The 17,465-nt window shown below is 51.2% G+C and overlaps 1 protein-coding gene across 2 annotated transcripts in view; it reads right to left on the bottom strand.

Moving 5' to 3' along the window:
• MGAT5B (alpha-1,6-mannosylglycoprotein 6-beta-N-acetylglucosaminyltransferase B) overlaps positions 1 to 17,465 on the bottom strand; it is a 73,914-nt gene that overhangs the window by 21,598 nt on the left and 34,851 nt on the right. For both annotated transcript variants that reach the window (XM_030232690.2, XM_050981274.1), the window contains 5 exons: positions 11,631 to 11,743; positions 10,354 to 10,427; positions 8,763 to 8,933; positions 7,835 to 7,999; positions 6,668 to 6,837 (listed from right to left, as the gene is read on the bottom strand). In XM_030232690.2, coding sequence (XP_030088550.2) covers positions 6,668 to 6,837; positions 7,835 to 7,999; positions 8,763 to 8,933; positions 10,354 to 10,427; positions 11,631 to 11,743 — 693 coding nt within the window. The remainder of the gene's footprint in view (positions 1 to 6,667; positions 6,838 to 7,834; positions 8,000 to 8,762; positions 8,934 to 10,353; positions 10,428 to 11,630; positions 11,744 to 17,465) is intronic.

Here is a 17,465-nt window from a genome sequence, read left to right as displayed (position 1 = left end):
AAGCCACTGCACTACAAAATAATCTGTAATTTAAGGAAGCCCTAACCAAGCTTGACGAGGGGCTGCGGGAGGCAGCAATTAGTGTAACTCATACTGAAGCCTCTAAAAAAGTTCCCAACAGTTGGGAAGAGCAGGTCTGACTCTCCCAGCTCCCACCAGCACCACAATCTGCCACATATCCCCTCTCCAGGTGCTCAGGACTTGCCACATCCATTTATACTCCCCGTGCCATGGCTGCGTGGCTGGAATAGCTCTGAGAGTAGGAGCAGTGGCTTTGAGCAGAACATCTCTCCATTTACCCCCCTTATACTCCCTAACACTTTATAACCACTGATTTTAATATTCCACTCATGCAAATCCAGCCTGCACCTCTGAGATGGGGGCGGGGGGGAGAATTTCTTTTTTTTTTATTCCTCCTTATTTAAACATTCTTTATTCAGGCTTTCATCATTTGCCAGTTAAGTCAACTAATTTTCTACTAAACCCAATTTCACTCATGGTTGGAGTGCAATTTCCCTGATTTTTCCTCGTGCCATGTACTATTAATGGCGCTTGAAATTACGCAAATAAAATTGATGAGCGCAAACGCCGCCTTCACCGCCAGCACAGGCCAGGGATCTGCTGGGGAAACCTCCCCTCCCAGACCAGCCATGGGTGGTGACCAGCTCAGCACCTCTGGCTGGTGATCCAGGGCTTTGTCCCATCCCAAATCCTGGATCAGCTGAGCCCTGGCTCCTCTCTGGGAGGGAGTGGTCGGAGCAGCTCCGATCCAAGTGGATGCCGAGCTCGCCTCTCCACCAGCTGCCTCCACCAGCTGTGCCTACTCCAGAATAAATCTCCAGCAGCTTCTTGTCCTGCTATTTTCCTCTCAGAGGTACTTAAATCAGCCAGGGGACCGTCCCCTCCCTGGGCATGGTGCAGGCGCTCTGGAGTCAGATGACTGCAGGGTTATCTTTACATCCCATTGACCTATTTTCAAATTAACCCAACGTTTCTTTCTGCATTATCACTCCTGGTGCTGAGAGGTCCAGCACCAAATGGATCTCGTGGGCATCTCCTGGCAGCCTGAGCCAATATTTTGTATTATATTTAATTGCATCTTCTCTGCCCACATCTGCTGCCATCAGCAAGGCTGAGAACAGCAGGGATCCTGTTCTCACTGCTCCCTCAGCTGCTAGAGCCCAGCAGGCACAGGGATGTTATCCAGGGATTAAAGGTGCCAGAGCCAGGCCTGAGCAGCTCCCAGGGGTCTGTGACAACCCCATCACAACCAACAAGTGCAAATCTAAGACAAAATGAACATCCTACTGCCTGCCTTTTGCCCCCTGCTCTTTCCCTGCTGGAATGAACACTCACTGGAAATGAGGATTTCCAAGCAATTTCTGCACCTGCAATGGTTTCACTTTTGCAAGGTGCACCTGGACTGCTTCTCTGGTCCATCATTGATCTTGTATGACATAGCCCTACCCATTCAGGGAGGAAGTTCAGTAATCCTTTTATTTATTTCCAAGACCTGGAGATGCACAGGACGGTGCCAGAACAAACACTTCTTTCTGGTTGGAGATTCAGCAAATATGAAGGAACTTCCCAGGAAAGGTGAAATCAATACTTGGATTCCTGCAGGGAGCAGAAGAAACTGAGCACTCACGTGCTGGTAGTTCCTGGCCAGACCCTGGGACAGATGGGCTGTTCTCCTGCTGTCCCAGCTGCTCCAGCAGCTCCAAAAAAAGGAAGAGATCCCTGCTCTGTGAGGGTGGTGAGGCCCTGGCAGAGGCTGCCCAGAGAAGCTGTGGCTAACCCATACGTGGGAGTGCCCAAGGCCAGGTTGGACTCAAGTATCAGGAGCACCTGGTAAAGGCTGAAGGTTCCTCCCCATTGGTGCAGAGCTGATCAATCCACAGCCTTTCCCTGCAGCTCCATCAGGATCACACAGAACCAGCCACTTCTGGCTCTTTCCACAAGCAGTTCCTTTCTCTCCCACACAACAGCAGGACTGGTTTTGCCAGCTGGTGAGGGGAGTGAAGCCAGAGCCTGGGCATGGCACAGGTTTTCATGTGACCAGATGTGAGACAGAAAGATGGCTTTAATCTGCCAGGAGACAATCAGAAATGTGCTTTCTGGACATCCTGTTTCCATCTGAACGGGCCTTTTTGCAGCCTGAGCACACCTCAGTGGGCACGGAAAGAGCAGGAAAATCACAGCTCTTGCTGTGTGCCAGGCACTGAGAGGAGATGGGGGCAGTGGGAGCAGAGCCAAGTCCCACCACAGCTCCAAGGCTCCATCCTCCCTACCCCAGCACAGGGAGGGTGGCTCAGCACCCAAACCACACGCTGGCCACAGCAGGAAAGGGCTGCCAGCACAGGGTACAGGCACGTGCTGCAAATCCAGCACTTGCCAGGACTAGAATTAAGAGTCCAGAACTTGACACAGGAGCAATTAAGCTCCAGGAACGCTTTGTAAAGCCCTGACCCCAAGAGGCATCGAATCCCATTTTCTTCGACTTTCTGTCCTGCTTTATGAGCAGTTAATTTCGAGGGGACCATTGAGAAAATCACCTTTCAGTGCTTCCCTGAACTCCCCAGCAGCTCACAGCTCTGCAGCCCCTTCTTCCCAGCCTCTCCCTTAGCCCCAGAAAAGCAGTTGGACATGACAAGATCACCACTCCCATGGCTCAAGGATGAGGGTAGGAGTTGGAGCTTCCAGGAGTGCCCCTTGTGCTGCTCCTCCCAGGGAAAAAGGCTGAGAGGATCCTTCCTGCCTGACCCCAGGGCACGGGTGCTCCAGAGGAAAAGCCTCAGTTTATTAAAGCTTTTTTTTGTGGGCACAGCCATTGCTCCAAAGTGCTGCTTGTAATTTTCCAGCATCTACTCATGAGCTGCCTCATTAACAACCCAGCTCAGAGCTTTCAGGCACTTCCCACTCCCCTAGCAAGCAACAACACCAACACTGGCCTGGATTCTCACCTCCCTGAAAGCACTTTTGGGCTACCAACACAGCACCAGGAGTCTTCAGCAAGAATCAAGTGTTGCTGTTCAGATTTGGGATGTTCCTTCCCTCCCTGCTTCAAGACAAGGCTCAAAATGCTGCTGGCTGCCCACCCAGCAAAAATCTCAGAAAGAAAACAGCTCCTGGCTCCCTGTTCCAGCTCAGCAGTTGGTTTTCCTCCTGAGAAGATGCACACAGAAACACAGAATGGTTTGGGTTGGGAGGGAACAGATAACCCTGTGATTTACCCCTTACCTCTCCAGAGGCACCAGAAGCAGCTCACAAATTCACTGGGAGTTCAAAGGAGAACAAACACCTGCCCTTAGCTGAACTACAGGAGAAAAACTAGCCCCTGGTAGCAAGCAGCAGTGGAATTCACAGATCTTGAAAGTCTGTAGTGGGTAAAAGATAACCCAAATAAACTGGCCCTGAAAAACCAGGGCTGAGCTGCATGCTGTGATCTCAGACCCCACAGGAACATTGGACAGTGCTGAGGTGAGCTGGGGATGAAGCCTGCAGATTCCCTGAATTCCTTATCTTTGTTCCAGATTAGCATCAGTCCCTAAACCAGAGGAAGAAGCATTTGACACCCCTGGCCCTCACTGCTGGGCAGGGAGAGGTGCCCAGCACACACATGGGTGTCACACTCCTATGTTTTCACCCCCAGCCCTCCATCACCAGTTTTTTGGACCAGGGCCTTACTTCCCCTCCTTCATTTTCTTGATCCTCAGCATTCCTGACCCACTCCAGACTACCTCCTGGCACTGCTGCATTGCAATCAATACAGATGCTAATCATGAACAGCTCTCAGATAACCACTGGTTGAAGTGTATGCAGACAAATCTTCCAGTGATCCCTTGCCAATGATCAATACATGCAGAAAAATCACCTCAAAAATTTGAAGAGAAAAAAAAAATCCAAACCAGGAGAGAGGTTAATCTGCGCTGAATAATTTATGGGCTCCAGTGAAGGCTTTGCTGGGCAGGAGCAGCTACAGCTCCCAGCCATGAAAAGAGCAGGGTTTGCCAAAGAAAAATACACAAGGATGGATTCAGCGTTTCACACTGCTGGAGCAAAATATCCCCAAACCCACCCCAACACTGCTGCAAGGTCAGCAAGAGACAGCCAGGATGGGAGGGGACAAATTCAGGCTCAGTCTACAGAGGTGCAAAGCTTTGCTGCTTCAAATGGGTGCAGGGGACAAGAGGGATAAGGAATCAGAGTGCCTGGTTTGCCACTTCCCCAGGGGCAGGGATTTAGCTTTGCTGCATCCCCCCAGCCCAGCTCCAGCCCTCTGTGCATCCCTGGCCCTCTGCAACCCCTGCCCAAAGCTGTGCCTACAGGTAAAACGCCTCCAGGCTTTAAGGAAGAGCTCAAGATTAACTCTTAGCACACCTCGGGACTAATTACTCATGTTCTGCTAAGCCTGCCACTTGTTCCTGGTCAGGCAAAAGCTTTCCCCAGCACTCCTCAGAGGCAGCAGCCCAGCAGCAGGGATGTCGCTGACAGATCTGCAGGATCCAGCACAAGGATTACTGGCACCACTCATTCCTCCCCTGGGCAGAACCTCTGCCCCCCTGTGACACCCACGTTAACCCATCTCCTGAGGGGCTGCACGAAGGTGCCAGTGGTGGCACTCCAAGTGCTGGGCTTGGTCTCCAAAGGGACAGAGGGGACGTGGTTACATCCCCAGGTCCTGCCTCCACTCACCCCAGCCCATCAACATGAAAGTGAGCACTCCATGTGGGTGTCCAGCATTTAAACCATCACCAAAGGCAGGCACAGGACACGTGTTTGGGGAGGTGGGGACAGTGCCTGGAACACAGAGAAGGGCAAGATGTGCAGCCCCAGCCTGGCTCGCTCACTTCCCATCTCAGCTACCAAGGGGAAGAGAAGAAGCTGCTGCTCCCAGGAGTCCCAAGGGACACATCCAAACCTGCATCAGAGGAGGAGCTCTCATCACTGAGAAGTGACGTGGAAGCTCCCAGGCTTCTGGCAAAGGCAAAATACTACAGGCAGTGGGGCAGAGCTCAGCAGAGTCACTCACAGAGGGAAACGGGTTCTGCAAAAGCACCCTGCCTCCTAAACAACCACCATGAGGTTTGTCATTATAAAACACAATCAGGAACCACACAACAACAACAACACAACCCTCCCAGCCATTAACTCCTTTCATCCTTGACTACACGGGTATTATTTAGCATGTCACTCCCGCCTCTTTGAGGAGATGCTGCCTCTTGCATTAGGACCCGGGATTTTTTTTAAAGTTAATTACTTAGGAGCTAATTCCATCCATTAATTCTGAATGCTGCAAGGGCTGGGTTGGAGGTTTTTGTTGTTTTTCTCCAGGATTGTTGGGTTTTTTTCACTCCCTTTTCAGCATGGCTCATTATGTGGCCAATGCTGGCTTAGCATCTCCCAAAGCCTGCCCAGTCCCCGAGGCAGCTCCAGGCTCTTCTTGATTTATAACCCATCTAATTTGCAATTTCCCTGGTACTTGCCCTCTGCCGGGGAGAGGAACAAACCTTATGAGGTGACAGAAGCCTGCAGTGTCAGCCCAGTAATAACAGAGAGGAACATCAGCAGAGAGGAACAGGTCCCACTGTTAGTTTCTCCCTCTTTTTCCATCTAATATTGGTCCAACTTGGAGACTCTCATCCTGTGTTGCCCCATGTCCCACAGCAGAAAGAGCCAATCCCTCTGTGGGAAGTGCCTCCAGAAGCAGCAAATCCCCCCACAGGTCCCCAAGTCACCTCCTGAGATGGGACAACTTGGGGACCACCAACCTCTGCAAGAGATGCACGGGAGGGAGAGAGGGAGGAAGGAAAAGAAAGAAAGAAAAAGAAAGAAAAGAAAGAAAAAGAAAGAAGAAAGAAAAGAAGAAAAGAAAGAGAAATAGAGAGAAAGAGAGAGAAGAGATAGAGAAAAGAGAGAGAAAGAGAGAGAAAGAAGAATAGATAATCTCTCCCAGCGCTCACGAGCCTATCAAAGCACTATCCCACGCCTCCCAGCGCCACGCACAGATCCCTAAGACATAGATCCAATCTCTCCTCCCTAGCCCCTATCTCACTACGCAGCAATCTCTCCATCGACATACTACCAGATCCCCGACCCTCAACATCCCGCCATCCCTCCCACCAAGCCACTACTCCCTCCTCCCGACATCCCTAAGCCATAAATAAAGAAAAGAAAGACAAGAAAAGAAAAGAAAGAACAGTGACTGCTCAACCACCAGCAAAGCCCCAGGAGTTGAGTGCAGCCATGCATGGTGGCAAGAGCCAGTGACCTGCAGGACACCTGCATCCTGCAGCCACCTGGCCACCAGCCCAGCAGGGAGCGTCCCTGGGGAACGGGCTGGCAAAGGGAGCTTTCCTGTGGCCAGCTCCAGGCAGGTGTCAGGGGACACAGGTGATGCTGTGTGCTGGCAGCAGGGACCATTCTGCTCAGATCCAGGACTGAAGCCATAGAGCAAAGCCCTGCTCCAGATATGTCCACATCAGCTCCATGCAAAGCATCACTTATCAGTCCTTCACACTTTTCCTGGATGCAGAAGGATGGGATCTCTCCTAGCCACGACGCTAGTGGTGCAGTACAGCACCAGCACTGTCTGAGATGAAGGTAGGCAAAGAGCCTCCCAGACCTGGTGCTTCCCCCCAAGACCTCGATGCAGCCCAGCACTCACCTCTGCAGCTCCTTCAGGGAGACTGTGACCCTCAGGCTGTGTCCCAGCATGAAGAGGGCAGCCAGGATGTCAGCCCACTGCACCATCTCACCCAGAGGGCCTCCCTTCAGCACCCGTGGGCTGAAAACGTCTCCCGACTCCTCTGTCAGGAAGCCAATATGGACAAGGATCTGCAGAGACAAGGAGAGCGGTCAGCACTGGGGAAAGGGACAATCGGGGTTTTCCAGCCCAGAATGACTAATGGTCCCTGATTCCCTCCTGCTCCTTTGCAGGCTGTAATTACTCAGGGAGCTCAGTCAGGTGTGCAGACAAATGAGCCATGTCCAATTAGCACAGACCCAATGGCCAGAGCTTGGCCCTTTGACTGCCACTCTGTGTCCCAGGGCCTGGCTCACGCTCTCCACGTACATCACAGTCTGAACCTTGGGCTGGACCTGGGTTTCCCTGCACACAGGGGCCAAAGGCTCAACAGAAACACCAACAGGAGGGCCAGGAACCTCAGCTTATCCTCAGAGGAGACCTGCCACACTCCAGTGGCAGCCGGACACCATCTCCACCCACCAGGACCTGTTTCCAAAATCCACCCCACTGCTCAGCAACACCAGTCCTGCCACATCCCAAATGCCTGTGAAGCCATGACCATGGACAACAGACCAACCCTACAGACCCACATGTGACATTTACATTCTCTGGAAAAATCCCTTTGTCCAGGATTTCTCTACTGGGAAGCTGAGAAACCTCAGAAAAAGGAAAACAATAAAAGAATTATTTTCTCGTTTGCTTCTCCTTTGTTTTGCTCATGTGGAATGTCTTTGGAGATTGTTCACCCACAGGTGATTGTTCCATTGGACTCTGCTGGGAGTTGTTTTCACTCATTGGCCAATCAGTGCCAAGCTGTGTCAGGGCTCTGGAAAGAGTCATGACTTTTCATTATTATCTTTTTAGCATTCTGTAAGTATCCTTTATGTATTCTTTAGTATAGTTACAGTATTCTTTAATATAATATAGTATCATAAAATAATAAATTAGCCTTCTGAGAACATGGAGTCAGATTCATCATTCCTCCCTTCATCAGGGCACCCCACAAACACAATACCCCCATGCTCCCATACATGAATTTTCCTCCCAGCTGTCCCCAGGCTCAGCTGCCCCCACTGTGCGCCGTACGTGTTTCTGGTCCCGCTGCCGTCCTGCCAGCCTCTGCTCGAGGCGCCGCGCCGCCCGCAGCCACTGCTGGGCCAGGTGCCGGATCCTCTTCTTCATGAAGCTCAGGGACTCCTTGCCCGTGCCAATGAGCTCCAGCAGGCGAGCCAGGTCCCTCCGGAACACTGCCTAGGGAAGGAGCACGCTCTGCACGGTGAGTGTAGGGAAAGAGGAGCCAGAGGAGCCCCTGGGCTGTCCCACGGCCTGGGGGAGGTTTGTCCATCTCGGCAGAGGAGATCTGAGCCCCTCCTGCTTCCCTGGAGCCATGGCAGCTCCTCCACTTCATGCCCCAAATCCCAGAGGGATCCCACTGAACCCAGGGCTCCTCATGAGAACCCAGATTCCTCAGCAAGGGAAAGGCATGGAGGAGAGGAGGCCACAAAAATGATCAGAGGGATGGAGCATCTCTGCTGTGGAGACGGACTGAGGGAGCTGGGGGTGTTCACCCTGGACAAGAGAAGACTCCAGAGAGATCTTCTTGCAATCTTCCCATACTTATAGAGACTTACAAAAAGACAGGGACAGAATTTTTAGCAGGGCCTGTTGCAACAGGTCAAGGAGTGATGGCTTTAAACTGAGAGTTGACTCAGACTAGATATAAAGAGGAAACTTTTCGTGGCGAGGGTGATGAAGCACTGGCACAGGTTGCCAAGAGAGGTGGTGGATGCTCCATCCCTTGGCACACTCAAGGCCAGGGCGGGCAGGCCTTGGAACAACATGTTCTATCGCGAGGTTCCATGACCACAAAGATCCCTTCCAGCCCTAACCATCCTGTGATTCTGTGAAAACCCACGTCAGGCATGACGGCCCTGCTGGCACTGAAGGTTTATTTCTGCTGGTGCCTCCCCACAAAACCCCTGGCCCAGCAGGAGCCGGGCTGGGCCCACCTTACCTGCGCGGGTGGCGGCGGTGGCGGCGAGGGCACGGCCACCGTGTGGTTCCGCCAGGGCAGGGGGGGACAGAACCACTCGACCTCGCTGAGGTAGATGAGGAAGGAGCACTCGGTGCCGTCCACGCCAAAGAAAGCATAGCAGGGGTCAGAGGTCCAGCGGGCCCTCATCCACTGCAAGGGGCAAAGAAACATGTGAGACCCATGGAGGAGGTGTGCCAGCCCTGCAACTGCCCCTGCTGTGGAAAACCTCTGTTCTCCATCCCCTTTCTCTGTCTGGGAAATAAAAATGAAGGGCAGAGGGTGGAAAAGGGCTGCAAACCCATCTCCAGTGCCACGAGGCTGAGGTTCACCCACTTGGGGCCTCCAGGGAAGGTGGGGCAGAGGAAGAGCCAGGGAGGTTTGCTGGGGCTCTCTGGGTTTCTAGCACTGGTTCCAGCCTTCCCGGGGGGCACAGACATTAATCTCCAGGAAATGATGCATCACAGGGATTTCTTCTGGCTGGCTTTGCTGGGGAGCTGCTGATCTCATTGCCCCTGGAGCAGCAGGGCAGGAGACAGATCTGCCAGCAGTCCCCAGGGATGATTTCACACAGAGGAGAATAACCAGGGACCAGAGCAGCGATTTATCATCCCCCACAACGGCTCTTGCCAGCCTCTTCCTAATTCAACTACAAAAACAAATCTGCTCAGGGACAGGTTGCTGTGCCCAATCTGTAAAGCACAGCAATCACCAGGAGGGGAGATGGGATTACAGCCTTCCACAATTGCATTACATCCTGAATTTACTCGAATTGTGGAAGGAAAGGATGGTTAACACCCCTGGAAGTGAAAATCCACATCATTTCCTTGTACCCCCACCCCCATCATTTTCTTATACCCTTCAACATCTTTCCAGGGAGACTGGGCCCTGCAGAAGCCTGAGCTTGAAGCAGGTTGGCAAGAGGAGGGAAAAGGGCAATGCTTTTAATTAGTTGATGTAAATATGCTCTCTGACAAAGCCATCATGCTCTGGGCCAAGTGCCAGGCTGCATTCCAGGATGAAGAGCAGGCTGGGTCAGGCAGGACTGATTGAGATAGAGGTTCTGGCCACCTGAACGAGGTGCTGCTCTGGGCAGTGCTGGGCTTATTCCCCAGGCACCAGAGAATGCCCCAGATATTCAGAGGTGATGTGGCAGAGCTTCCTCCTCGCTGTGCTTCTGGCATTGAACACACAGACTGCAGGCAGAGGTGGTCCCACAGCTGATTCTGCTGCAGCCTGTGGCTTCAGTGCTTTCTACCCCTCCAGCCAAAGGTACATTTGGGGAGGGTATTACTGGGGGAAAACAATCCCATTTCTGTAGCAAAGGCTGCCAGAGAGGGTTGGACACCTCCCTTGTGTTTTCTCTTCAAAGCACAGCCCTGCTTTGCTTTCCACACCTTTGGCTCTGCTGCTCCTCCTTCAATGGGCTGCACCTTTCCAACATTAACAAACATTTTATTCTGGAAAACATCCCATTCCCCATTGCCCTTCCCAGTTTAACCCCCAGGGTCACTGCTTTGGGCCCTTCCATCCCAGCTGGAGACCCTCTCCCAGACAGGGAACCCCAACTCACCTCCACCTTCCCAGCACAGTCAGGGTACTTGGGGTCCCTGGGCACCTCACACTGATCCCTCCTGCCTTCCATCACTGCAGAGAGACAATTTGGGCATGGGGAGGGCTGGGGTGTGACAGAGGAGCAGCTAGAAATGCTGTGAGGAGAATGGGATGGGATGGGATGGGATGGGATGGGATGGGATGGGATGGGATGGGATGGGATGGGATGGGATGGGATGGGATGGGATGGGATGGGATGGGATGGGATGGGATGTGGCTGGGCTGGGACTGGCTGGGCTGGGATGGGATGGGATGGGATGGGATGGGATGGGATGGGATGGGATGGGATGGGATGGGATGGGATGGGATGGGATGGGATGGGATGGGACAGGGCTGGCAGCCCCAGGCACGTTCATTGGTGCCACAGCTGGGCTGGCAGACAGCCCCATCCCATTGGATGGAGTAGGACATCAAGATGTGAAGGATCTTCAACACCCTTCCCAAGTCAGGGAAGAAACAGAGGAAACCACCCTGCTTCAATGCTGGGAATGTCCTCTTTCTCTAAGGACATATCCCTTTCCAGCACTTCCCTGCACCATCTGCCTGGTCCAGACCCCAAATTCCACCTATCCCCACTCTTGTGAGCAGGCTGCAGGATCTAGGGAAGTATTTGGCAGCCTTTATGCTGTAAACTTGCAATAAAAACTGTTCTGCTGAGCTGCTGGAAGAAGACTCAGCCCCCAGGATGAGTTCCAGAATAAGCCCTAAAGTGGTTAAAATGGCATCAGGATCTTTTCTCCCTCCATGGCGGGGTCAATAAGAGCCACCAGCCCTCCTCTAATCCCTCCTTTGCCCATTATTGAAAAGCATGAGGTGCAAGAGGCAGTGGAAGGATCTTCAGCCTAAACCCCAATAACCATGCAGGCACGTGGGGAAACATCTGCAGAGCCCAGCTGCCCTCCCAGCAGTGACACAGGGGGATGGGAATGTCTCTCCTGCTGCTGAATCCCAGCCCCTGTGAATTTGGATCCAAAACACCAAATTTTTCTATCCAGGTGCTTGTGCACTACTCCTCACCTTTAATTTTGCATTTAATTCTCCAGCATTTATTCCTGACAGCCATTCAGATTTGTCACCACTCGTCCCCCTGGCAGGCACGAGTTTCCCAAGAAAGGCAGCCTCCAGATCAGCCTCCATTTCTGGGACTTTTACCAAATTTGCCATGGTTGGACCTTCCCATGGGCACAGCACAACACACAGGGGGTTTGGGGCACGGGGACCCCCGGGGCCACTGACCTTTCCCGTTCAGGAGGCTGTTCCGGAGGATCTGATCCACCTTTATTGCAATGTCCGACACGTTCTGAGCTATGGCCTGGATCCTCTCCATCAACCCAGCTGCTGGCTGGAACCTGGGAAAGGAACCAAATTAACCCTGAGTACTTGATGTCTCCCAGTGGTGACACTCAGAGGTGCTCAAAGAGAAATCCATACCCAGCAGATTGAACTTAGCTCCAGGATGAAACATGAGAATGCATGGTGGAGAATTTAGCAGGCAAAGAAGTCACAGCCTTCCAGGAGGTTTGATTGAAAACTGATTTAAATCAGTGTTTTATACATATTCTGCCATTTTTTGAAGTGTGCTGTTAAACATGGATCCACCTGTGCATTTTATGTGGGGAAAATATTAAACAGACTCGCAAAAAAATGTTATTTCTTGTTTCAGATGTGCTGTGTTTGAAAATCCTCTGCATTGATAATTGGTCCTACAGTAGGAAGCTGTGCTGGAGGAAAAAAAAAGGAAGAAAAAGAATAAAAATACAGAGAAAAGAAGGTAAAACTGAGGATGGCTGAGGAAGTTCATGGGCTTGGAGCAGAGTGATTAAAAACACACAGGACACGTGGATGTGCTGAGCCAGCCCATCCACAAAGGTGGGGATCAGTTTTTCCCCCAGAGGAACAAGTGATAGGACAAGACAAAACAGCCTCAAGCTGCACCTTGGGAAGTTTGGATTGGATAACAGGAAAAATTTCTTCACTGAAAGTGAGGCCAGGCATTGGAACAGCCTGCCCAGGGAAGCAGTGGAATCAACATCCCTAGAAGTGTCCCAAAAATACCCAGACATGGGTATTTTTGGGACAGGGTTTAGTGATGGGTTTGGCAGTGCTGGGTTAATGGTGGGACTCAATGATATCAGAGGTGTTTTCCAACCTCAGTGATTCTGAGATTCAGGTGAGTGGATTTCCTGGAGCCCAGCAAGGAGCAGCAGCCAGGGCTGTGCAGGGACAAGGAGCTGGGGCTGAGCTGGGGACTGCAGCCCCAGGAAAGCCCACAGGCACCTTCCACCAGGGCTTGAGGTCAGATCCCACCAGCTTGGATTGCTGCACGTGCTTCTGTGGAATCAACACTGTCCTGGGTGAGCAGCCCCATTGAACTGATCTAAGGAACACATTGTGTGAACAGGAAAACAGAGACCTGTAAAGAGGCCAGGTCAATCAAAACCTGGTGTAAGCTGGAAAAAGGCAAGGACAACTCCATCCATCAGCAGTGGAGCCTGCCAGGCTTGACAAGGAGAGAGCTCTCCCACTCCAACACCTCTCCTGTGTCTTGTTTTGAACAGGGAGGTGTCTGCTAAGGAAGGCAGGAGCTTCCCTTGAAATGGAAAATGTAAACCTCCTCCCTCTGAATTATCATAATTTTGAAATCAAGGAACTCTCAGGCAAATATATGGGAGTAGAAATAACAGTTCTTTATTAGGAAAAAAATAAAAATTAAGAGAAAATATAAAAATAGAAATACAAAACAGCATTGACAGAGTCAGAACAGGAGCTGACCCCCTGTGTGTCAGGGTGGTGGCACAGTCCCATCCCAGGGGGCAGGGTGGCCAGTCCCATCCAGGGGGCTCGGGGTGGCACAGTCCCATCCCAGGGGCCAGGTGGGCACGTCCCCCAGGGGGTCAGGGTGGCACAGTCCCATCCCAGGGTGGCTCAGGGTGGTGGCACAGTCCCATCCCAGGGGGGCTCAGGGTGGTGGCACAGTCCCATCCCAGGGGGGCTCAGGGTGGTGGCACAGTCCCATCCCAGGGGGGCTCAGCCCTCCTGCAGTGCCAGCTGTGGCTCTGCTGGAGCAGGGATCCTGCCCAAGGTGGGAGTTTTCCTCTGCAGCTCCAGGGCTGCTGGAGATGGGCCTGCTCTCCCTCTGGGAATGCAGGGCAGCAGAAAGCTGCTCCTCTGGGAATGCAGTGGGCAAAGGCTGCTGTGCTGTTCCCAGGGCAGATTGGATCCAGGTAGGAATGCTTGGCTCCTCCCCTGGGCAGAGCATCTCCCCATGGGATGGTGGAATTGGATCAGCCCTGCAGGGACACTCAGTGGCCATGGATAGCAGAGATCTCCTGAGGGAGGGCTGGCTGTGGGAGAGATAAAGAAAAAACTGCCCCATGGACAGCAGAGAACTGCCCCAGCTCTGACAGATGGCAATAGGATACACACCCCCAGTACATCTTGCATTTCCAATATAAGATACCTGCCACTTCCACCAAAAACAGCCACCACTTTTCAATGTGTTATCCCAGTAAATAATTTCCCCTTCTGCAGTGTTTGGCTCATAAGTTTTCCCTCCCGCTGCCGCTGAGGTTGTTACAATACAAGGGAATGTCACATGCAGTGAGCAAAACCAAAAGGGCTACCTTGAATACTCACAGCACAAAAAATATGTGCTGATGTCAGGTCCTTCATGGTGAAGTTTTATGTTTGTTCTCCAGCAGATCAGTGAACCCAAAGGCTGGGATTTAAAGTACCTCTGTCCTCAAGGCTAAAAAAATCCTGGTTTTATGAACCGACACTGCTTCGCTTGTTGATTTAAAGTCCATTCGCCAGCAGCGAGCAGCCCACATTTTTCCTTCTGGCATGGTTTACAACCATCAATATTCAGGCTGCATATCTCCACAGGGAGCCACTGATCTTGGGCTTTTAAGAAATAATAATTAAATGCAGAGGACACCATTGCCCCCAAGTCACTTCCAACCTTTGCAGAGAATAAACCCCAGGTATCCTGCTATAACCGCTGCAGCAGGGAGGCTGCTCGTGAGGCCCTGGGAAAATATGGGCACAAAAATAACCTGAGATGAGCTCTGCTTGTCAGCATGGCTCCAAGGAGATAAAATTGTTCTGGTCTGAAAGCTCACAAACTCCCATTTCTGCAACCCTTTTTCCACCAGCAAGCAGCCTCAGACCCTGCAGGTGATGCAGAGGCGCTCAGCAAACACCTGGGATGGGCAGTTTAGGAGGAAACATCACATGGATGCTGTGAATTTAGTGCCAGTGAGCCCAAACTCCTGTTTTCAACAGGAAAAGGATATGGGCTTGGTGGAGATGATCCCCAGGTTTCTCCATCACTCATGGCAAGGAGAGAGGATGACCACAGACACAGCAGCACTGCTCTCACCCTTCAGAGCACTTAGATCAGCTCACAATCTGAATTCTGCCTCTTCCCAGAACCTATCCCAATCCTCACTTGCTCCCAAACACCCAGGGAACCAGGTGAGCCTTAAAAATCAACAGACACCTCAGTCCCCACGTCCTCTCTGATGACCTCCAGACCTCAGCTCAGCCAGGGCCGAGCACTGGGCGGCCACAAAAATGCTCAAACAAAAATCAGGATTGTTATCCTAAATAAATGTTTTTTCCAGCTCAGCCTTGTTCTGCCAGGCAGCCCCAGTGCTGGGTGATGGGGCTGGCCCAGACTTGTGAAGCCCCGCTCTTGTGAAGCTACAGCTGCTCCCCAAACACAAAGATTTCACCTCAAAGCCTTTCGATGCAAAATGTATTTCTGAGCATCACACTCCAGTCCTCCAAACAAGCCAGGCATTGCATGAGCACCACAAGGCTTTCCCCAAAACACAGAGGATTACTGGAAAGGGACATTAAAAATGTCCACCTTGACTCCTGGAACATATGAAAGTCATGCCTTGTGAAGGCTGACCTAGAGCAGAGACTGGGCAGAGTTAAAGAATAAAGCAGGGATTTATTAGAAGACTTCAATGCATCCACCTTGGGCAGGACAAGAGCCCAGCAAGATGAACTAAAATACACAACCTGTCATGGTTTCTCTCACTTTGATCAGTTCTGCTCCATTTGCATATTGGAGTTAATTGTCCAAATACAGATTTGGCTCATGAAGTCCCATCCTTGTTGTTTTTCTCTCTTCAGCCCACGTTGTTTGTGCTCTTGGGCCTGAGATTTGGATCATCTGTCCTTGGTCCCCAGCTAGAGAAGGAATTGTTTTGTCTCCCTGCTCTGTGCAGAGAGCTCACCATCCCCTGATATGAAGCTCAAAAGTACACACCAAAGCAGCACAGAATGTGAAAAATATAGAAGCCAAAACCTGAGGCATCAAAAGGAGAGGGAGAAAGGTACAAAAGTCCCTTTGAAACACAGAAGCAGGCTCAGATCTCCCATGCTCCTCACCCTTGCATGTCAAACTGGATGCCTCCAAACCCTCGTGGGGTTTTTCTGAGCGAGGGATTTCACACCTGGGGAGAAGAGCCACTCTCCCAGCTGGGAGCACTGACAGGTCCCAGTGTTTGTATCTGCTGGGTAACAAGGCCATCACGGGAGCAGCAAATTTCATGTGAGGCATTAAGGAGATGACAAGCAGGTTAAGCATATGTTACATCAACTATCAGCACAGCGATTTGTCACCCAGGCAGGGGACAAGAAAATAAGGCATTTAAAGGTGTATCTCCAGCATGAAAAGGTTCTGTGTGCCTCCTAGGAGTTTGATGCCTTGTTGTTAGTAACTGGAGACACCAGGAAGGACAAGGTAAATGGTTTGTTCTGCTCAGCAATAGCTCAGCAGAGCAGGAATATCCCACCACGTGGTTGTATCCAAGCCAGGATGCCAGCACAGCCCTTGCCAGCCCAGCAGAAAAAGAATCTCCCTTCTTCCAGCACCCCCACTGCCCAGGGAGCAGCTTTGTGCCTTTTCCCTTCCTGCTTTTTAAATTTTTCCATAGTGACATGCTAAATGCCACCAAAATGTGCTGGCACTGTGCCAGCTATTGAAACTACACTAAATTACCACAGCTTTTCTAGAACAATTTTTTCCCTGGGACCTTAAAACCGTTTACTACAGCAAATACAGTATTTTAACTCCTAACCATCAGTATAGATTTTGTCTTCATTATTTTCAGATTTATATTTCCCCCCGTTGATTAAGATTCAGATCACACTGTGCCTTATAATGCTCTGTATACAGTATTCATCTTCCTTCAAAAACTGCTATTAAGATGTATCTTTCCCCACTGACAGATCATTTGCCATAGAATATAGCCGGAGGTTGGGGTTTCTGTCACTTTTTTACACATTAATTTGGTTCCCTTCACTTTGCTCTTGTCCCCAACTCCACAGCACCAGCTCGGATTCAGCCTGTTTATCCCTTTACAAGCCACTGTATTTTTATTGCCTTTTATAAAAGTGGCATTATGAAAAGATGAATCTCTTTCTCTTTGTGTGTTGTCTTCATAATACAAGCCCTAAACATATTTGCTTGCTCATCCGATATTTCTTGCTATTAACTTGTGAAAGCCATGGCTTTGGGAAGACCAATACAGATGGAGAAAAGCAGATGTTCTGAAGATGATACATCAACAAATTCAGCATTTTCACAGAGCAGTTTACCAAAGGATTTCCACTTGCTCACATTCAGTGTCTGTGCTGCCATTTGCCTCTTTAAATATTTTTTTAAGTTTTTTGCCCAAAGACCCAAAGCAGATCAGAAAGCAGCAGGGCTGGTGCTGCTGTTTCACAAATCAGCAGCACCAGGGGACACAAATCACATCCAGCCCCACAGCAGCCTCAGTCTCCAGGCCAGGGAGCTGAAATGCCACAGGGAAGGGAACGGGAATCCCAAGGGAAAAGGATCCTTCCTGTCCTCCTGGCTCCTGCTGCAGCTTGTGAGGTGTTGCCTGCTCAAACAGCTGGGACATCTCCAGGAAAAATGAGCCCCAAGGACATCTCCAGCAGGTCACCCTGAGGCTCAGGCTGCTCTTTCCATCCACCCATCTGTCCCTTCATCCCCAACCCCCTCCAATGGGAAACACTCAGAGTCACCCAGCTCTGGGAAGTCACCAGCTC

The sequence above is a fragment of the Serinus canaria genome, chromosome 18 (genome assembly GCF_022539315.1).
Source record: "Serinus canaria isolate serCan28SL12 chromosome 18, serCan2020, whole genome shotgun sequence".
Classification (NCBI taxonomy): Eukaryota; Metazoa; Chordata; class Aves; order Passeriformes; family Fringillidae; genus Serinus; species Serinus canaria.
The sequence above is the reverse complement of the archived record's forward strand: the minus strand, read 5'-3'. Positions and strand labels throughout refer to the sequence as shown.